The 22004-nt window shown below is 46.4% G+C and overlaps 1 protein-coding gene across 1 annotated transcript in view; it reads right to left on the bottom strand.

The window, feature by feature from the left end:
* Positions 1-16051: 16051 nt before the first annotated feature.
* The window catches only part of CPLANE1 (ciliogenesis and planar polarity effector 1), an 85258-nt gene continuing 79305 nt past the window's right edge, over positions 16052-22004 (bottom strand). The window contains exons 50-53 of the mRNA XM_036020063.1: positions 21756-21880; positions 18738-18827; positions 16959-17137; positions 16052-16517 (exon numbers count right to left, since the gene is read on the bottom strand). Of these exons, the coding sequence (XP_035875956.1) occupies positions 16344-16517; positions 16959-17137; positions 18738-18827; positions 21756-21880 (568 nt within the window). The 3' untranslated portion in view covers positions 16052-16343. The remainder of the gene's footprint in view (positions 16518-16958; positions 17138-18737; positions 18828-21755; positions 21881-22004) is intronic.

Genomic DNA, 22004 nt, shown 5'->3' with positions numbered 1-22004 from the left:
TTGTCAAATAGTTCTAGTGTGTTGGTCATTAACAATAGCCTTTCTTCTGTGTAAGTTTGTCTTGATCATAACTTATAATTTAGGGCTTAACCTTACTAGATTTAGATCCTGGAACAAAGAATAGGAAAAAGTAATTATAATACATTTGTCATAAAAGCTTAACTCATTGTGGATCTCAACATTCCATAGTTTCAAAAAGTACAGGGTGGAGCAAAAGTAGGTTTACAGTTCATATGGAAAATAATATCATAATTAAGAAGTAATACAAGAATAAACACTTGTGTTCTCACAGCTGTAAACCTACTTTTGCTCCACCCTGTGTTTATAGAATCGTGTAACATGAGGGAGCTGAGGAATCATGGAACCAGGAGTTCTTAGCCACTGAATTTCATGGCCTTCTTTGAGAGTCTAATGAAAGCCATGAAATCTTTCCTTAAAAAACTGAACAAATGCATACCCAGAACTGTGCATACAATTCCAAGGGATTCGTGGTCATTCACACCCCAGTTCCATGTATAACTTGACTTGGAAATCCACGTACTATATCAGGTTAAGTGATCCTTCTAATCCAAACCCTTTATTTTTTAATTTTTTATTTTTTACACTTAATATTATTTTGTCTTAGTTTCAAGCTTACAGCGTAGTGCCGAACACTTATTTTTAAGAAGGTGAAATTGAGACTCAACGAGGTGAATTGACTTCCATAAACTGCATACCTCCTTAGTACCAGGGGCTAAGAGCACCCTCAGGATCTTCCCTCCCAGGTCAGTTGCTCGATACGGAAGGTTTCATCTGGAAAGTCCTTATTCAGTCACCTGTTGAAATGTGAATGTACCTAGACTACTTAATGACTAAACGTTGTGGTTCTTTTATACCTTTTTGAAAGATCCACTTTTCATATTCTCAGATTTTGAGATGCCTACTATCCTATTTGATAAATGGAGAGGTAAAATATAGTATTCTATGTGTTCTATTTTTATTTTAATTCTATTTTTTAACTGGCTTGATGTAGAAGGCCAGAACTTGGATTGGTGAAAAGAATATTAACTTGGAAGTCAGGAGACATAGTCTGAAGCCATGTGTTCTTGAACTACGTGTAATACGAAGTTTGGCAAATAAAATCACTTAGCATGTTTTTTGCGGGAGCTTATTTCAAAAAATTTGTAATTATTTTTGTGCTTATTTGGATCATCAGAATGGGGAAGTAGGGAGCTGGGGGATAGAATTGTGAAAGTCTGGTCAGCACAGGGTGTAGATAGTGCAGCATCAAAAGATGAGGCTTTAGAAAGTAGGAGAGAGGAGCATACAGTTTGGAGGACTTAGACTTTAATATGTAGGAAGAGGAGGACTTTCAGCAAGAGGCTAATGAAAGCTCACTCGGGCTGCTATGTAGGTGATTTGAGGCTATCTGAAAGATGATGCTAATGGAATAGTCTCGGAGATGCTGAGAGCCTGAACAAGGATGGTCCTAGTGGTAGAGATAGAATATTGGAGAGGTTTCAGATGTATTTAGGAAATAAAAATGACAGGACTTGACTGAATTAGCCAAAGGAAAACAGACCTCGGGGATATCTTTCAGACTTCTCCACTTTGGGTGACTGGACTCAGTTTTACATGTGTGGAGTACCTGTGGGCTGTTCAGGTGATGCCCAGAAAGTGGGAACGTGCACAAGCGTGACATTTCCAGGGGGAAGTGTGGGCTGAGGCTGCACATGGGACTCATCAGCATGTTAGCTACAGAGTAAGCAGCACAGACCCAGAGGAGGACCTTGGAGACACCCAGCGTTCAAGGTGCAGTGAGAGAGAGATGATTTTGTGGAGGAGACAGGGAAAATGATTAGAGGACTATAGGAAGAATCGAACGGGTTAGAGTTTCAAGAGAGTTGAAGAGCAACACATGAAACCCAGAAGCAAAATGAAGACTAAAAATGCTTGATCCTGCCACTGAAGATGTAAATGGTATCCTTGAGGGAGAGTAGTTTCAACGAGGATTGGAGGAAAGCCAGACTGTGGTTGAGTTGAGAGATGAATGAGAATCATAGGAGAGAGTAGTTGGGCAGAACAGAGGAACAACAGAGTACTGAAATGCTGAATAATGAAGCTGGAGAGAAAAGCAGCTGATAAAGGTCCTAAAAAGCCACATTCAAGAGTTTGGACTCTTCCCTGGCTGGTGTTGCTCAGTGGATTAAGTGCCAGCTTGTAAACCAAAGGGTTGCCAGTTTGATTCCCAGTCAGGGCACGTGCCTGGGTTGCAGGCCAGATCCCTAATAGGGGGCGTGCGAGAGGCAACCACACATTGATGTTTCTCTCCTCATTCTCCCTTGCTCTCTCTAAAGATAAATAAATAAAATCTTTTTTAAAAAGTTTGGACTCTGCATCTGATAGAGTGCTTATCTGCATTTTCTTTAGTTCTTTTTCTGGAGTTTTGTTCTGTTCTTTCATTTGGGCGGTATTTCTTTGTCTCCTCATTTTAGCAGCCTCTCTGTTTCCTATGTATTAGAGGACTGCTTTGACTCCCTGTCTTAGTAGCATGGCCTATTGTGGAAAAGCACACCCATAAGTTGGATGGGGCAGAGCGTTAGGTGATCACCAGGGCAGGGCAACCCATATGAACCAGGTTAATGGGAATCTCAGTTATGGTGTTGCTGCTCTATGGCTCTGTGTGGGGGAGGGCTCAGAGAAGGGGCAATGGACGCTGCCTGGCCTCTGGGATTTTGTCTGGGAGGAAGCTGTTCCCTGGCACTCATCCTGATGCCAGACACTTGAGTTTGTTCCCATATGCCACTGGTGCCCTTCTGGCTGCTGCCTGGGTGCTAGACTCCAGAGGGAGTGAGTCTGCGTAAGACCTAAGACAGTTGTGGGCCCTTTAAGAGGAGATGCCTGAGAATCCCCCAGTTGTTCTGCTGCCCCAACCCCCACTGGTTTTGATGGCCAGCACCACACATGGGTGTGGGACCACCCATTCCATGTCTCTGCCCCTTCTACCCACCTGGGTGGATGTGACTTCTTAAATTCTTTGGTTGTCAGACTTCCATACAGCTCAATTTTCTGATGATTCTGGGTAATAGGGTTTTGTAATTCTTGCTGTGGTTGTGCAAGGAGGTGAGCTGTATCTACCTATGCCTCCATTTGACTGGAAGTCTCCCATATTCACGAATTTGGAAGGGCTTTCTTTAGGGTGCAGTATGCTCTGGGCTGTTGGTCAGAAAGATCCCTCACTGCCTACCATGTAGACAGTTGTGATAATGCCAAACTGTATGTATTATTTTTCTCCATGGAGCTCAGCTCCACAACAAAAACAGTAATGTTTCATTGAGCCAGCATTGAGAGTTTGGAGTATCGTTGAAGAACTAGATTAAGAAAAAAATGGCAGGATCAAGGTTCAGAGTCTCGATGAAGTAGAGGATGTATAATGTGAGTAGCAGAAGTGGAATAACGGGATGACGAAGTCAGAGAAGGGAACCTGGTGTGTGGTTCTGAGGTTCGGGAAACGAAGTGCAGAGCGTGACCATAGGAATTCATTAGTGAAGTGAGGAGGCTGAGTTGGGCATCAGAGAGATTGTAGTCACAGGCTACAGCCTGCACTCCTTTCCTGAACTTAAAACACTGCATTCTTTTTTTCTTCTCATATTAATGGTCTTGTATATCACTTGGTATTGACCATAGTTCCTTTTTTTTTTTTTTAGTTCTGACAGATTGAATCGTTTGACAGTTGCTGAGTGCCTACTGTGAGCAATGAACCGTGCTGGATCCTTGGCAGTAACAAGCTTGTGTTCTAGTGGGAGAGCCAGGAAGTGAACCACAAAGTACACAAGTATTCAGTCATCAAATTGCAGCTGAAATGAGTGCTTGGAAATGAAAGTAACATCCTGAGAGTACGCAGCACTAAAGTAGTCTGGAGGGCGGGGGCAGAGCAGAAAGTCCTTCTCCAAGTGAAACTAGCCCTCAGATAAAGCCTGACATGTAGAGATGTAAGAGGTGCCAGATTGTGTTGGTTGAACCATTGAGAAATGGGAAATAATTGTTTAGTTCCAGTAATTTATTCCGTAGGGACATGATGGTTGAGCTCTGAAGTCAGAGGGAATGAAAGGAGGAGGAGGATGCAAGGAAAATGGCAAATTGATGACACACATGACAGTGTTCAGTGGCCCTGAAGTAAAGAGCACATCCCCTTTAGAAGCTTCACAGTTCCTGTGAGCGGCAGAAAGCAAAGGGAATGGTGAAGCTGATGAAGTAGATGGGCCAAATCTCATACTTTTGTAGGTCATGTTATGAATAGGTCATGTTAAGTCATGTTCATTCCTGTGAGCAATGAAAAGCCATTAAAGAAATTAAGTTGAGTGGGAGTGGAATGGGGATTTGCATTGATGACATGAGATTTACATTTTTAAAAGATCACTGGCTACAATTTATACAGTGTTTGGAGAGGAGGGGGACAGAATGTTCCATGTGAAAGATGGTACCTTGGGCTGGGGTGATAATAGGAGAGAAGTAGCCTTATTTGTAGAACAGTGTAGGATGTCTACATTGGTCACCGAGCTCTGGCCAGCTATTACAATTGTAACAAGGAAAGAGCGGTTGTGAATTTCCTTAGTAAGATTTGGTAGGTGAGACAGGTATTCCCAGAGAGGTATTCAAGTAGAAGACAATGTGACTTACCCTTGGATTATCTGGAGGGTGGCCCATGAAGTGTAGCAGTGATTTGAGGTGAGGAAAGGAATCAAAAGATGGGACACCCCCAAAAGGGAAAAGGGATCTTGGTGGATTTCTGCGTAGCTGAAAACTGTCCATTGACTCTTAAAATACTGCCTTTTATACAATTCAAAGTAATTCCAAGGTAAAATTATAATGAGACAGGTTTTTAATACAATAATAAAGGTTCTATTATTTAATAGCTTATTTTTTCTTATTTAAAGAAGTAATCCCTTGTTCATAAAGGACTTGAGCTCTTTTAGTTCTTTCCTTGGTAGTTCTATCCATATTTCTCAAGAACATACTGTTATGATCTATTCTAGACCTTATACATTGAGTGGTATTAATGCCCTGTTGACTTTTTTATGATAAGGACTTGGCTCTTACACTGCTCCCTGCTCCTTCCAATATGGAGACCTCTGTATTTAACAAGCATTTATGTATATAAAACTATGTGAAGGTTGTTCACTCAGAGCCAACATTCAGTGTAATATGAATGCATACATTTCCTTTCTCATATACTCTTTATTTTCCTTTTACTGGAATTGGTTTACTTTTTCACTCACAATTTCCACGTAGAAATGTTTAAATTTTTTGGAGTATTATTCCATGGAATTCATTCTTTTGAGTCTCGTCTCCCTTCCCCCTCCAGCCACCTCCCCAATTCCTTCATCAAGAAACTGCTTCTGGACCTGTCGTCTTGCACCAGTCTAAGCTGGGTGTCCGGAACCGCCACAAAGGTGCTGTGCTGGGCGTCTCTCGTCTCTCCTCCGGCTGGACCCAGACCCCGTGTCTGGAACCCATGCTTCCCAGTCATGTCAAGTTTGCTTGAGTGTATCCCACAGTAGCTTCCTAAGAATAGACACGTAGGAACAAAACTTTTGTATTGTCAGATGTCTGAAGATGCCTTTAGTCTTACCTCGTTATTGATCAATAGCTGGGTCCAGAATTCTAAGCTGAAAATTTTCCTTTCAAGAGCATTTCCACCATAATGGAGCTTGTGCTGTTGCTGTTTAGATGGCTCCTTCTGTCCTGGTCATTGTTCCTTGGTCTGCGACCTGCTTTTTACCTTCCTGGAAGCTTTTTCCGTTGTTTTCTGTATTTCTCTTATTCTAAACTTTCACTATGATGCTTCTTCATGGATCTCTTTGTAATACAAATTCATTTGGGGGAGGGGGCTGGTTATAGACTTCTTTTAATCTGTGTCCTTAACTCTGAAGAATTTTCTTTGGTAGTCCCTTTAGTTTCTTTGTAATGTTCTCTTAGATATTATTCTTTCTAGACTGCTCTTCTCAGTTTTTTACTCTTTTGTTTGGTCTTTTAGCTTAGCTTAATCTTACAACTCTTCATTAAATTTTTATTTCAGCTCTATTTCACATTTCAGAGAGTTTCTTTTTATTCTCTGATGCTCTTCTCATATAGTCACTTGGTGTTATTTTATGAACGCAACATCTTCTCATATCTATCTGTCAAATTAAGAAGTAGAATTCTCCCTTGCCATTTGGTGGCCTGAGCGCTCAAGTGACAGGAAGTGTGTCGTGTGTCCAGGCTTACGGAGGCTATAAATCCCATTCCTCACTCTTGAGTTCTGACTAGGATTATAAACTAGAGACAGACAGATGGAGATGGAATTAACAGCTTTATTGTTGGTAGAGCTGGAGTGGGGACATATTGTAGCCTGGATCCTTGACTACAGGGAAGCGTGCTGTCATCTGTCCCAAATCCAGACCTTGAGATCCCGCAGCTGCGTGGGGTATTCAGCAAGGCCAGCACTCTAATCTGCTTAGCCTACTTGCGGAAAGACAAATTGCCACCCCTGACTCGTCAGGCACCAATAGGGACAGAGAAGGAAGTTGTACATCCAGTTGGTTCTTAATACATGTGTTGCACTCATTCTTAAACATGGGCATTCACTCGTAACAACTCACCTGAAACGTAAATCCCCTTTAACCCAAACAGCCTCGTGGAAGTGTGAGAATAGTGTTTCTTCTGTCATTGAGCATTCCAAATTGTTTTACTTTTAAAATACCATTTCCTCTGTTCTCTTAGTGACCTGTTTTCTGTATTATTTTGCCCATTTAATTAGGGTTTTCTCCAAGTGTCAGGTGATGCCTAACTGTCCTTTTAGGTTTTAAAATAAAGTACTAAAAGTTCTAAGTTGAGAGTGTATAGGTGGATTTTATCTGGTGGGCTCCACTCTTGGGCAGTGGTCAGCGGTCAGCAAACTTTTTCTGGAAAAGGACAGAAAAGTATTTTAAGCTTTGCAGCTCATAGGGTCTATGTAGCAACTATGCAGTTGGATAGTATGTAAAAGGAGGGGCAGGTTGTGTTTTAGTAAAACTTATTTACAAGAACAGAGAGCAGGCTGGATTTGCTGAACTCTGCTCTAGGGTCAGACGGGAAGCTGGATCCTGCCTGGGGCACAGCTGCAGGCAGTTCTTCACACAAGGTGCAGGGATGGAGAGTTGCAACTGTTCTTCTGTGAGACGTGGAACAGCTGGCCCACTGTGCCCCCTCTGGGGCTTCTTAGCTGAGTCTTAAGTTTGCTCTTCATCACTTTCCTCTGTTGCACAAATTATGTTATGGCTTCCTCTACCCTCATACAACTATTGCTACTTCTCCCATCCCCTACAGTTCTCTTGGTTTGCATTGAATTACCCATTGAAAAATTCCCTTATTTTCCTTTCACCTGGGTCTTAAGAGAGATAAGGGATAGTTTATCAATACACTATCTAGGAGCCATTTTTAAACTTTTAATACTGTGGTGATTTTAATTAGTTTGCTTTTACATGTACTGGCTTTGAAAATATTTTAAATACTTCTTTTTAAATTAGCATGCGCTGGCCAGGTGGCTTAGTTGATTAGTGTGTTGTCCTGATATATCAAGGTTGAGGGTTCGATCCTCTGTCAGGGCACAGACAAGAATCAACCAGTGAGTGCAGAAATACGTAGAACAAGAAATCTATGCTTGCCTCTCTCTCTCAAATCAATAAATAAACAATTTAAATAGTATCATGGGTTTTTAAACCCTATATAAACTTTTTCCCTGGTGCTAGGCAGCTCTCACCACAGAAGTTGGCCCAAGGCCTGCAGACACGGGAACAGGCTGGCCCATGTAACGTACCAGCCTAGCTAACGGGATGTTTTTCCTGCCAGGTGTTCCCTAGGTTCTCGATAAGCTTATGGAAACAAAAGCATTTCCATTTCCATGAAGATCTCTCCAGTGGCTCAGGACCACAGTCCCGATGGGGAGCGCGCACACACAGAGGATAAGCAAGGCTCGCAGCAAAGCAGGGTTTCCGGGGGGCCCGCCAGCGTGACTTCTGTGCAGTTACCAAGTGCGTTTCCCTTCCTCCTGCGTCCTCAGCACGGCCCGCCCTCTCCTGGGAAGGCTAAATGGGACACGGGCACAAACGTAATTATTCACTTGGTTGACACAGAAAATGGTACGAGCTATAATGATTTGTCATTAGTACATAGACATTGGTTGAGTATGCACCATAGGCTAGAAAGTGGCGCTGAAATGGGAAAGTAGGGCTGAAGTCAGTGTTTTTCACCCGGGCTGGTAGAGAAAACTTGGCCGAAGCTTTGTGTTCAGGCTTCCTTTGCTGACGGATTCCAAACTCACCCAGGATAAAAGAGTAGGGCGCACAGGTGTGGCTTTGGTTGAGTTATAAACTACACTAAGTGCTGTGTATTTTCTAATGAAAAGGTGAGCAAAATAAGATTGTTTTGAGGAACTAGGGAACTCTTGATCGGGGGTATTCCTGAGCGCGGTCAGCACTTAAAGTTTATATACAGAAACGGCTTCCTTTAATCCACGTGTGAAGGGCAGGAAATCCAGACCCTGCCTTATAAATAGAAGGGTTGGAAACACTCATTTGGTGTTTGCTCTGTGTTCAGACACACTAGGAAAAATCGTCATAGTGCAGGTTTGAAGACTAGGAGGTCTTATTTGAGGCAAAGACCTGTCTAGGATTATCTGTCCTCTGCTGATTTCTCTGCCCTCTTCCATTCCTCATTTCCAGGTTTGTTGTATGGAGGTGAAGTTCATGGAGACTCAGAGAAGACCTCTGCTTCAAGCTGTAGCAGTCACTGGGTTACCTGCCTGCCTGCACCATAGAAGTGGACAAAATATATGTGAGGCAACTGCTTTTATTTTTTTTATTTTAACTTTTTTTTATTTTTGAGAGAGAAGAGGAGAGAGAGAAACATCAATTTGTTGTTCCACTTATTTTTGCATTCATGGGATGATTCTTGTATGTGCCCTGACCCTGGATCGAACCTGCAACCTTAGCATGTCGGGACGATGCTCTAACCAACTGAGCTACCTGGTCAGGCCCGGGAGGCAACTGCTTTTAGACACTTAATCAACACACAGAGGATGTTGATCCTCAAGAGAAGAAGAGCTCATGAGGTGAGTCTATGAATGCCTAGTTCTCTGCCTATGGATATTGTCCTGACCCAAGAATAATGAGCAAGAGCCCAAGCAGACCACAGTGGTCCCACTGAGCTGAGGAGGCAGAGACCAGAGTAGAGCAAAACCAAAAGAAAGCTGTGAAGAGAGGACCCCCAAATGTCTGTGTCCCCCTGGATGAGAGCTGAGCTGCATGTGGTTACAAGAGGCTAAGAGAGAACAGGTCCTGGAGGTTGAGAGCGCTGGAGGAGGTTGGTGGCCCCGCCCAGCTAGAGGAGTGAAGAGATGTGGCTGACACCTTGCTGCCTCTCCAAGCATCCAGTTCCAGCAGAGAGCTGATCTTAGAGGTAGCGACCTTGTCTGAGAATAAGGGATAGAAAGAATACCCTTCAGCCCTGGCTGCTGTGGCTCACTGGACTGAGCACCGGCCTGTGAGCCAAAAGGTCACCAGGTCAATTTCTGGTCAGGGCACCTGCCTTTGTTGTGGGCCCAGTCCCCAGCTGGGGGGCATGACCACATCAATGTCCCCTCCTCTCTTCCCTTCCTCTTCTAAAGATAAACACAATCTTAAAAAAATACTTCAAGAATGAGGGTGAGATAAAGATACCATTTGGTCAATGAAATCCGATGAACAGCCAGATGATCTGTGTTGTAAGAAATGCTAATGATCTTCGGTCTGAAGGGGAACGCTAGAAATTTGGATCTGCAAGAAAAAAATTAAAAAGTTCTGGGAGCGACAATGTCCTTAAGTGACAGTGTTGAAATCAGGAGAGGGCGGGTGAAAGGAATTGCACTATTGTAACCCCGGTTCGTCTGTGAAGAGGGGGGGGTGACCTGTGGAGTGTGCAGCGGTGGGAGAACAGAGCAGCCTGGTGAGGGAGGGTTCATACGGCCCGAGGCAGCAGGCCTCACACGTGCTGTTCTCCTGGTACGCACAGAGTCACCGAGGACCCTGCAGAGCTTGTGTTCGTGCGGGGACACAGACAAACCGGGCACACCCAGGGGATCCCGGATACAGCTAGTTGGCATGTGTGCCACACGGTTATGACACCGATACTGACCGTGTTCCCTGTGCTGGGCTTCATGTCCCCGTGACTGTTTTGTGACCGCCAATTTGTACTTGATCATCCCTCCACCTTTTCCTCCCAGCTCCCCACTCCCATCCCGTTTGGCAAGCATCAGTTCGTTCTCTGTATCTGTGTGTTTGTTTGGTTTGCTTAGTTTGTTTTTTAGGTTCCACGTGTAAGTGAAATCATATGGTACTAGTCTTTGTCTGACTTATTTCACTTAGCATTGTACCCTCAAGGTCCGTCCATGTCGTCACAAATGGTAATAGTTCATTCTTTCTTATGACTGAGAAACTTTCCATTGTATGTATGTACGATGCCACATCTTCTTTATCCATCTGTTTATGGGCACTCGTGTTGTTTCCACGTCTTGGGTGTTGTAAACAACGCGGCAAGGAACATAGGGATGCCTGTATGTTTTCAAATTGGTGATTTGGGTTTCTTCAGATAAATATCCTGAAGTGGGATTGCTGGGTCGTGTGATAATTCCATTTTTAATTTTTTAGGAACTTCACACACTCTTCCACAGGGGCTGCACCAATCAGCATTCCCACCAACAGTGCATGAGGCTTCCCTTTTCTCCACGTTTTTGCCAACACTTGTTGTTTGTTGCTTTATTGATGATAGCCATTCTGATAGGTGTGAGGTGATATTTCATTGTGGGTTTTTTCTTTTTTTTTAATATTTTATTTATTTATTTTTAGAGAGGGAAGGGAGGGAGAAAGAAAGAGAGAGAGAAACATCAATGTGCGGTTGATGGGGGTCATGGCCTGCAACCCAGGCATGTGCCCTGACTGGGAATCGAACCTGCAACACTTTGGTTTGCAGCCCGAGCTCAATCCACAGAGCTATGCCAGCCAGGGCTCATTGTGGGTTTTTACTAAAGATTTTATTTATTTTTAGAGAGAGGGGAAGAGAGGAAGAGAAACATCAATGTCCAGGAGAAATATCAATTGGCTGCTTCCCACACACACCCCATCTAGAGACCAAACCTTCAACTCAAGCTTGTGCCCTGATGGGGAATTAAACCCTTGCCTTGCAGGAGGATCTCAACCAACAGAGCCACATGAGTCAGTGCTCACTGTGGTTTTAATTCGCATTTCTTTGGAGATTAATGACGTTGTTGAGCACCTTTTCATATGCCTGTTGGTCGCCTGTATGTCCTCTGTGGTGAATGAACTATCTATTCAGGCCCTCTGCCCATTTTTTTAATTGGACTGTTTGGTTTTTGTTTTGTGTTGTTTTTGGCGTTGAGTTGTAAGATTTCTTTACAAATGTTGGATATTAACCCCTTATCAGATGTGTCATTGGCAAATATGTTCTCCCATTCAGTAGGCCGTCTTTTCGTTTCGTTGATGGTTTCCTGTGCTGTGCAAACAGTTTTTACTTTGATGTAGCCCCACTGGTTTTTCTCTTGTTTCCCTAACCATAGTAGGCGTATCCAAAAAACATTACTGAGAGCAGTGTCAGAAAGTTTACTACCTATGTTTTCTTCTAGGAGTTTTATAATTTCAGGTCTTACACTTAGGTCTTTAATTGGTCTAGTTTCATTCTTTTGCACATATCTGTTCGGTTTTCCCAACACTATTTATCGAAGAGACTGTGTTTGGCCCCTTTGGGTCTTGGTTTTTATCCATTCAGCCACCCTATGTCTTTCGATTGGAGCATTTAGTCCATTTACATTTTACATTTGTTTTTCTTTTAAAATAATTGTTCATTTTTCAATTGTAGTTGACATACAATATTATATTAGTTTTAGCTGCACAACCCCATCATTAGACATAGATAACTTTATGCTGTGATCACCCTAATAAATCTAGGACCCCTCTGACACCATGTATGGTTATTACAATACCATTGATTGTATTCCCTATGCTGTGCTTTGCATCCCCATGTCTGTTTTGTAACTAACAACTTGTACTTCTCAATCCCGTCCCTTTTCTCACCCGTCTCCCCAGTCACCCTCCCATCTGGCAGCTGCCGAAATGTTCTCTGTATCTATGAGTCTGTTTCTGCTCTGCTTCTTCATTTATTTTGGTTTTTAGGTTCCTCGTCTAAGTGAAATCATATGGCACTTGTCTTTCTCTGTCTGACTTATTTCAAGTGAAATCATATGGTATTTTTCTTTCTCTGACTTATTTCTCTCAGCACAAACCCTTAGATGCATCCATGTTGCTGCAGATGGCAAGAGTTCATTCTTTTTATGGCTGAGTCATATTCTATTGTATAGATGCACCACTTCTTCCTGATCCATTCATCTGCTGATGGACTTTTAGGTTGCCTCCTATCATGGTTACTGTAAATAATGCTGCTATGAATGTATAGATGTATATACCTTTTTTATGCAGTGTTTTGAGGTTCTTTAGATTAAATACTCGAAGTGGAATTGCTGGGTCCTTTGTCCAGTTATAGCCTTTGTTGTGGTTGTTTTTTTTTTTTTTTTAAGTATTTTTTTAGAGAAAGGGGAAGGGAGGGATAAAGAGAGAGAAACATCAGTGTGTAGTTGCCTCTCATGCACTCCCAACTGGGAACTCAGCCCACAACCCAGGCATGTGCCCTGACTGGGAATTGAACCTGTGACCCTTTGGTTCACAGACCGGCACTCATTCCACTGAGCCACACCAGCCAGGGGCCTTTGTTTTAAAGTTTATTTTGTCTTGTATGAGTATTGCTACCCCAGGTTTTTTTCTTTGTCTTTTCTATTTTCATGAAATATTTTTTCCCATTCCTTTCAGCCTGTGGGCCTCTCCAACTGAAAAGTGAGTCTCTTGTAGACAACATGTGTAAAGATCTTGTTTTGTTATCCATTCAGCCAGCCTGTGTCTTTTGATTGAAGCATTTAATTACTTGAATTTAAAGTAATTGGTGATTGAGAGATATATATAGTGCCTCTTTCTATTTCATATTTAAATTTTTATTGATTTTAGAGAGAGACATCAGTTTTATTGTTCCCCTTATTTATGCACTAAGTTGGTTGCTTTTCTTGTGTGCACCCTGACCAGGATCAAACCCTCAACCTTGGTGAATCAGGATGACACTCCTAACAGACTAAGCTACCCAGCTTTTAATCATTCATATTTTTTATCCTTATTTTCTTTTTTAAAAAGACCCTTTAACATTTCATATAGCACTGGTTGAGTGGATGAACTCCTTTAGCTTTTACTCATCTAGAAAGCTCTTTATCTGCCCTTCCGTTCTAAATGATAGCTTTTTGCTTTTTTTAGAGCAGTCTTGGTTGCAGGCTTTGGTTTTCATCACTTTGAATATTTTGTACAAATCTCTTCTGGCCTGCAAAGTTTCTGTGGAGAAATCAGCTGACAGTCCTGTGGAAGCTCCTTTGTAAGCATGTTTTTCTCTTGCTGCTTTTAAGATTCTTTGTCCTTAACCTTTGTCATTTTAATTATGATGTGTTGGTGTGGGCCTCTTTGGGTTCGTTGTGTTTGGGGCTCCCTGTGCTCCTTGGACTGGTGTGTCTGTTTCCGTCACTGGGTTGCGGAAGTCTCCATCACCACTTCCTTAAATAGGTTTGTAATTCCTTGCTCGCTGTCCTTCCTCCAGCACATGCATGATGTGCATGTTGGTATGTGTGCCTGAAGTTGTCCCAAAGGCTCCTACAACTGTCCTTATTTTTAAAAATTCTTTTTTTATCTTTTTGCTGTTCTAATTGGGTATTTTCTGCTTCCTTATCTCCCAAATTGTTGATGCAGTCCTCTGCTTCATCTAATGTGCTTTGGATTCCCTCTAATGTGTTCTTCATTTATGAGTATTTTTCTTTTCTAACTAGTTCTTTTGTTTGCTAACTCCCATTTTTATGTTTCCTCTTTGTTGAGGTTCTCAGTGACTTCATTCCTCTGCTGAGTTCAGTGAACACCCTTGTAACCAGTGTTTTGGACTCTGCATCTGATCACTTGTCTCCATCTTGTTCAGTCCTTCTGGAGTTTTGTCCTCTTCTTTCATTTTAGGACCATGTTCCTTTGACTCCCCGTTTTGGCCGACTCCCTGTTTGTTTCTGTGTATATTAGGTAGATCTGCTGTACCTCCTGTTCTTGGCAGAATGACCTCATGTAGTAGGTGTCCTGTGGGGCCCAGTGGCACAGCCTCCCCGATCCCGCAGCTGGGCACTCCAGGCGTACCACCCATATGGGCTGTGTGTGCTCGCCTGCAGCAGTTGAGCCTTGATTGCTGTTGGCACCTCAGTGGGTGAGATTGACGCCCAGGCTGACTGGCCGTGGCTGCACCCGACAAACTGCTCTGCAGGGGCTGACCCCGTGAGCAGGAGTTGCTTTTGTGGGGCTCTAGTGCCAGCCAGGTGTGCCCTTTAGGTGTGTGTTTGCAGTCTGAGGAGCAGGTTGGGTGGTGTTCTTGTGAGCTGAATGTGGCCACTGGGTTATCGGTTCTGGAGCTTCTTCAGAGGGGCTCCCGTGCAGGTCAAGGTCAGCCACCACCTGTGCCCAGCTTGGGGCTGTCTGGTAAATTCTGCAAGGTTATCTGAGGTTGGTTGCTGCTTGTGCTGTGCCTGGTATAGCCTGTTCTGTGAACCAGGGCTGGCTGTTGGTAGTGACGGGCTTGGGCCCCTGTGGGGGGCACCACCATGTGAGCCGAGGCCAGCTGCATTTGCGCCAGGTTTGTGGCCACCTAGTTGCGGCTACTTTCCAAGCCCAGAGTGGTCACTGCTTATGCTGGCCTGGGGCTACTTGATGGGCGTTAACATGTAAGTTGAAAACAGCCTCTGCTTACGTCAGACTGGGAGTAGCTTGGCAGAGGTACATGGTAGTCAAGGCCAGCCACTGCCAGCGTTAGCGTTAGCCAGGGAAGCGAAGAGCTCAGGTTTGGCAACTGCCTGTGCTGGGCTGGCCGGGTCGGGGGAGGGCCCAACAAAGAAACAATGGCTCCTGCTACCACTTCCATCCCTGGAGAGAGCTGTCCGAATCCTTCCTGTCCCGCCCGTGCCCTGAAGCCAATCACTGTAGTGCTTTCCTGTGTGGGCCTGATGCTTTTCAAGCTGCCGCCTCTGCACTGGAGCCTGGAGCAGGCGGGCTTGTGTGCTTGTGTGCCTGCAACGGGCCCTGCAGCGCCTGGGTCTCCAGCTGGCCTCCCTCCCACGTGGATGCATCACCGGCCCGCCCCCGCCCCCACCCCAGCCCCCACCCCCACCCCCAGCACTGGATTCTCAGGCAGGTGTGATGGGGTGCCTCTTCCTGGCACGAGAGCCAGGGGCTGGGGGAATGCAGCGTGGGACCGGGACTCCCTTGCTCCTCAGGGGTGGGGTGGGGTGGGGAGGGGGCCTCTGGAGCCAAGATCTCTCTCTCCTCCACCCCACCCCCCCGAGGCTGCTGCTTTGTGTCCGTGTAGGCCTGTTGTTCAGCTAGTCTTCAGGTGGTTCTCAGTGGTGAGGGCTGTTCTGTAATTCAGTCGTCACAACGGTGTGGCCATGGGAGGAGGTGAGCACAGTGCTCACCTGCTCTGCCGTCTGGACCAGAAATCCTCGGGCTCCGTGGTTTCACCAAGTTGCCGCGATCCTTCTGGAGTCGGGAGTGGTCGTCCCTTTCTCCCCCACCCAAAGCATCCAGCCCCGCTTTCCTCGACAGCTTTTCGGGAGGGGGACCGTCGGGCCTACGTGCGAGTTTCCTTCACAAGTTCAGGGTCGGTGGGAGGCTGCTGGTTCCTCCTCTCCCCTAGGCCAGGCCCCGCACAGGTGAACTTTGGGGTGTGTTTGAAAGTGGAGTTCACTGCCGAGTGTCTCAGGTAAGACTGATTTTCTTCTCCCTTCTTTTTCCTGTCAGGTGTACCCGTATAAGTTTTCTTCTTCAAATTTGGGGAAGTAAAGGAGGTGACAAGATAGAAGATTTTTACTGAAAGGACCTTAAATTTCATGTAAACTTGACTTGAAAGGTACGTTTTATTTTTCATCACTTAAAAAATTATGCCTAAAGATAATCAAATGCAAAAACATATAATACACCTACAGTTAAAGAACCCTTTCCCATGAGGGCTGAGTCATTGAGAAATGTTTATTTTCCCTGCTGAAATGGCTTATTCAGGTAGTGATATGGCTCCAGGTGGTACAGTGACCTCACTTCTTCCCCTGCTTCTGTCCCTCAAACCCACGTCCCTCGGAACGACATGGCTGGGGTGCCGGCCCGGCAGCAGGGGGCGCTCTTCAGGCCTCACGGGTCCAGGGCCCAGTGCACAGAAGGGCTCTTGTCGTCCACGCCGGCCACCATGGCCTCGACGGCGCCCCAGTCCAGCTGGCTGAGGATGCTGCCGGTGCTCTCGGACGCGCCGTCCAGGCCGCCCGCCCCGGTGGGAGGCTCCGGCTCCTCTTCAGCCGGTGACAGGTCCTGTCGGAGGGAGAAAGATGGTGAGGGGCAGCTCTAGCCTGGGAAGAACCATCAACGGACCATGAACCACAGACTCCAGAGTCGCTCGTCCACCAGCCGGCGAAGGCAGTGGGGAGGGAGGTGGGGCGGCGGCTGCCGGGCCCACCCGGGTCACCTGACGACCAGGTGGTGGCACCTGATCTGAAGAGGACATGACGGGTTTTTACATCTGCACAGTGCTTACACTGTGGTGGTTTTTACACTGTGGTGGTGTTTAGATAAAAACACAAAGTCACAGAAAATTCTGAAAGATAAACGCTGAGTAGTAGTTGCTTCGAATCTCTACTTCAAACTGATCTGTCTGTCTGGATCTCTCCCTCCCACAGAAAAACCAGAGTTACACGAACAACCCCCGTCCCCTCCCCAAGCCCCGGAGGAACGGAGAGGAGCCGGCAGGCTCACCTGTAGGAGGGAGCTGCGACTGCCAAGCAGGATCTCCCGGACGCCCGGAGGCACCGGCCAGGGCCTCCCCGCAGGCCCCGCCCTCCGGTCCTCCACGCACGCCTGCTTGCTCGGAGGGGCAGGCCCCGCACCGCCGTGCCTTTTTGCATGATGTGGCCCCCGACACACAGCGGCAGAGCCTTTCGAGGGAAGAGAACAAGGCGTACGTCAGGACCGCCTCATTTAGAAGTCTATTGTAAGTTCAGCATCAGACCCGTGGCAGTCACCGTGTGCCTGATTTTGAATACAAGGTCTGGATGGGGTTTGCCTGAGAGTTCTACCAGTTTCTGTTCTGTCGGTGAGAAAGGAGGAAGCTAAATTCTGGCTACTCTTCTGATTCTGAAAGTCAACGGTGACTTCTGGGACAAGAGGGCGCAGGGCGGAGGGCCCACGGCGCAGAGCTGCGGGGCAGTTCCGGCTCCGAGCAGGGTGGGTGCGAGCGGCCAGCCCTTCCTGCCCCCGTGGGCGGCCTGGGGAGGCCCCCCAGCCTGCCGGTCTGGGCGCCTTCCTCTCAGGCTTCGTGCTGCCACCCGCCTCTGGCACAGGTGTCAGGTGAGTGCAGTGACGACATGGCGCGGCCCCCTCCTTCCTTCCTGAGTGTCCCGGTCCGTGGAAAGGAAACGTCGCACTCCCCTGCCCACGGCCCTCGCGGGGTGTGCCGCACTGGCACGCCTGATGCCCCGAGGCCCGTGCCACGGCGCGGCCGCCCCACACCACGGTGACCTGAAGGGACCCCCAGGACACGGGGTCTAGCGACAGGTAAGCACAGGTCCCGACAGGCAGTCACGTGGCTCCCAGAAGGGGCAAGAAGAGGTAGCAGTGGTGAAGTTTGGCCTTTTGCAGCTTTCCTGACTTCATACACCCAAAGGTAAGGATACATCCAACAAATAGCCCCCGCCGACCAAGACAGTAACAACAGCACATTCTGGCATTTTCTGTGGGCTAAGTGCGTCACCTGTATCCAGCCCCTTTAACTTAACCAGAGCTAAGTGTCTCGGGCCCTGGTCCTTACTGTCTACCAGGGTCGTTCCAGGGAGCTAACAGGAGAAGGAACATCAAAGTACTTTTTAAATCGTGAGGAGGAGCATGGGGTGAGGGGAGGGGGAGTCATTAGGAATGTAGGTCCTTCGGTATAATTCCCCTCCCTCTTGTTGATCAGAGCACGGCTAATTTGAACAAGTATCCAGAGATGGAGCACAATCAGGCCTAAGCTTACAAGGCCTGTGTTCCGTGACAGTTAACGCAACCCCTTCCGGAGAGCAGGTAACGCTCAGCACCGAGGCAGACCCTGCCCCACCTGTTTCCCAGGTGAGACCACTGAGGCCTGCGCTAATGGCCCGGGAACTGCCCCGGGCTGAAGAGTAAGTGGCAAACTGGGATTCCAGCCTAACTCCATGGCCTCTGCTCTGACCACAAAGCTACACTCTTCATTCTGAAATCTAGACTTGAAATTTCTTAAGAGTGATTTATGACTTTTAAAGATTTAGCATTAGCCCTGGCTGGTGTGGCTCAGTGGATTGAGCACAGGCTGCGAACCAAAGGACTGCTGGTTTGATTCGCAGTCCGGGCACATGCCTGGGTTGTGGGCCAGGTCCCCAGGAGGGGGCGCGTGACAGGCAACTACACATTGATGCTTCTCTCTTTCTTTTTCCCCTCCCCCTCTCTTAAAAAAATACATAAAAATCTTTAAAAAAAAGATTTAGTATTATTAAATTCAAGAACTTACTCCTTACTTCCTACCTTTTGGGAAGGTGACCGGAGACTGCACCACGGCCCTTCTCGTGGCCACTCGGGCTCCCCCAGTTTTTTTCTGGGCGACAGTGGCAGCTCCTGCAAAGACAAGATTTTTCACAGCTCAGTCCGTAAGATCTTTGAAGGACGGAAACCTTTTGGTAGGCAGGTTTGACCTGAACGAACAAAGCAAGACAAAAGTGCAGAGGAAGGAAGGGAAACTGCTTTGAGACTTGGCGTCCTGACAGCCCCACTGCGGCCCTTTTCCAAAGAGCAAGTGGAAGACTCGGACAGCGCCGCTGGCCGCTGGACAGGTCGGGCGCAGGCCCTCCTAGCTGTAAACTCCGAGGCAAAATGCCCAGTTAGGTCCTGTCAAGAGAATGATTAAGGTTTCTTAAATTCCAGAATTAATAGCAACATTTAATGTTTATGTTATGTAAGATGTGGTACTTACAATCTTCAGCAACTCTATGAGGTAAGTTTTATATAATACACCTAAGGCCCTGGCTGATGTAGCTCAGCGGGTTGAGTGCTGTCCTGCTAAACCAAAGGGCCACTGGTTCGATTCCCAGTCAGGGCACATGCCTGGGTTGCAAGGCCAAGTCCCCAGTAGGGGGTGGGAGGGGCAACCACACCTTGTTGTTTCTCTCCCTCTCTCCTTCCCTTCTCCTCTCTCTAAAAATAAATAAAATCTTTTAAAAAAGACTAAATAACACACCCGAGGGCAAAAAGTAAGCAACAGAGCTGGGGCAGAGGCCTAGAGGATTCCAAAGCGAGACCTTCCCGGTTGGTGACGCCTTTCAGTTACTCACCAGTGTAGCCTCTGTGTTGTTTTTGACGTAACTAAGCACAAAACAAAGGACCCCAAAGTCTAATCGTTTGCAGACAGGACTGAAGAAATTAGCAGAAAACGGCATACTGTCGTTACAAGATAGGTAATGACATGCTGTCACTCTCACAAGTATCTTCGGAAAAGCTATTCTTACAGGTGAACTGCAGTGAATTTTAAAATCTCAATGAATCCTTATTCCCCATCTGTGCAGTGACTGGACTTGCCTGTGTGTGGGCCCAGGTGATCTGTGTCGCTGCCCAGGGACGTCCCCACGACACCGGGGACCAAAGGCCTCTGGGTGCAGCCAGGGCAGTGGCGGAGGCCACACCCGGTGTGTTCGCACGTGCCCGGTGAGTGCGAGATGAGGTGAGTGGCGTGGGCCCCAACTTACGGCGACTGCCAGGGAAGGCCTGCAGGGGCAGTGCCTCAAGGGGAACGTGTTACGTGACTGAGGGTTCAGGGAACTGAAAAACCCAGGACAAAACAAAACGGTTTTAGGTCCCACGCCTGCCATTTGTCTTACTGTTCACAGCCACCCTGTGAGTGAAGAAGCATCAGCCCCAGTTTAAAATGAAGGCACGGGTGTTCCAGTCATTACATCAAGGTTGGGGGAACTAAAGAATTAAGGTGAGGGATGTCTTCCAAGACAGAGAGGGGCAGCGTTCACAGTGTGGGGAGGATTTCCAGGCCAGAACGGCAGGGAGCACGGGGGCACAGCCCAGGGTGGCAGTACACGGGGACAAGGGCTGAGGCAGCGGGGAGGGGGGTGACTGCCTGCCGGGGCAGGGGCAGGACGCACCTGCTCGGGTGGGGCCCGGACAGCTGCTGGGACCAGAAGCAGCAGAAACTCCAGCAAGCAGAGCCTAGCAAGGGAGGGGACCCCAGGAGGGTTGAGGCCTCAACCCAGGAAAGTGCCCGGTAACGACACGGGTCGCACGTGGGACAGGAGAAAGACATATCACCACATACCCTAAGACTTTTCCATCTGGTGGTAAGAAACCCGTGCCGATCTTTAATATTTTGGAATTTTGAAATATGTATCAGGTATGCAATAAAGTTTTATAAGAGAAAAAACATGTTTACTGTTTTTAAGTTTCAGTTTTAAAATAAAAGAACAGTATTTTCTCACTGTAATTTGTGGATCAAAACTGAGAGGAACCAAACCATGAAGGTTCAGCGGGAAGACCAGGACCTTCGCAAACGGCAGCTCCTGGGCCTGGCACAGCTGCCGGAGCTGGAGCCGGAGCCGGGGGTTCCTGTCGTGCGGGCTCTGCCGCCTCCTCCCTGTCTGGTCTTAGGCACTGTCATTTCCACCGTCTCCGCCCTGATTTTCTCATCTTTAAAATGGGAACGCACTCGTGCCTACCCAACGGGGCTGGCATTAAGCGCTTCCCTGGCGTGTTCGTTACGTTAGTTTTAGTTGTTATACATTTTTAGCTGCATATCCATAACTCCATGTTAGCTATGATTGTACACTTTACTGTGTAATCATTTCACAAATAAGTATGTTTTACTTTAGCGATCAAAACCCCACTCTGGCAAAATTCAAGGGAAGGCTACCAATAAATAACATCTATCTTTAAATGTGGAAAAGGATGTTCAAAGGGTACAAACATGGTATTATTTCAGTCTGGGCCTCTCAGTATTCCTCTTCTGTGACATATTCAGCCGGAGATCTACCGGAACTTTTTTTTGTCAATTATAGTTGACACTCAACATTATTTTATATTAAGTTTGGATACACAGATAGTGATTAGACATTTATATAATTTACAAAGTAATTTCCCCGGATAAGTCTAGTACATACCTGGCACCATACACAGTTAGTTAGTACAATATTACTGACTGCATGCACACCCTTGCTGTACTTACACCACTGCAGAACGTGACTTGTAAAACCAAGTTCCTTAGCCAAACACACGAGAAACAGATCTCAAGTAAGGCGTATCTTACTTACTGACCATTCAAATCCTATTACAAAAAGACCCTTGGTTTGAAAAGATTCGTAGGGTCTCCTTATTTCTAAGCAATAGAATGAAATACCAGTACAGCTAAGTCTTTGTGAATCTCTTGAGTTCTACTGAAATACGTATTGCTTTTCACTAAGATTTAGTTTTTTATCAATGAAAGTACAACTTTATAGACAAGAAGGAAGAGGTCCAAACTACACAAGATAAAAAAGCTTTCAGCCTTACCGCGTGGCCGAGGCGAGCCTCGAGGTTGCTCCGGAGGTCGCCCTGTGGGGCCGTCACTGGGTTTGCGTGTGTATCTGACTTTTTCAGGTCGATTTACTGGAAAACTGTGACCACATGGAGTCTCTCTAAAGTAGAAATTATTATTATATATTCCTACAATCTCACACCAGTGATAAAACTATATTTCAAAAAACTCCCATTCTACCCCAGATGAATACAGTCACTTATTCTGTACCTCAGTGATGTATT

Source organism: Phyllostomus discolor, chromosome 3, assembly GCF_004126475.2.
Source record: "Phyllostomus discolor isolate MPI-MPIP mPhyDis1 chromosome 3, mPhyDis1.pri.v3, whole genome shotgun sequence".
Classification (NCBI taxonomy): Eukaryota; Metazoa; Chordata; class Mammalia; order Chiroptera; family Phyllostomidae; genus Phyllostomus; species Phyllostomus discolor.
This window is presented reverse-complemented; position numbering and strand designations above follow the sequence as displayed.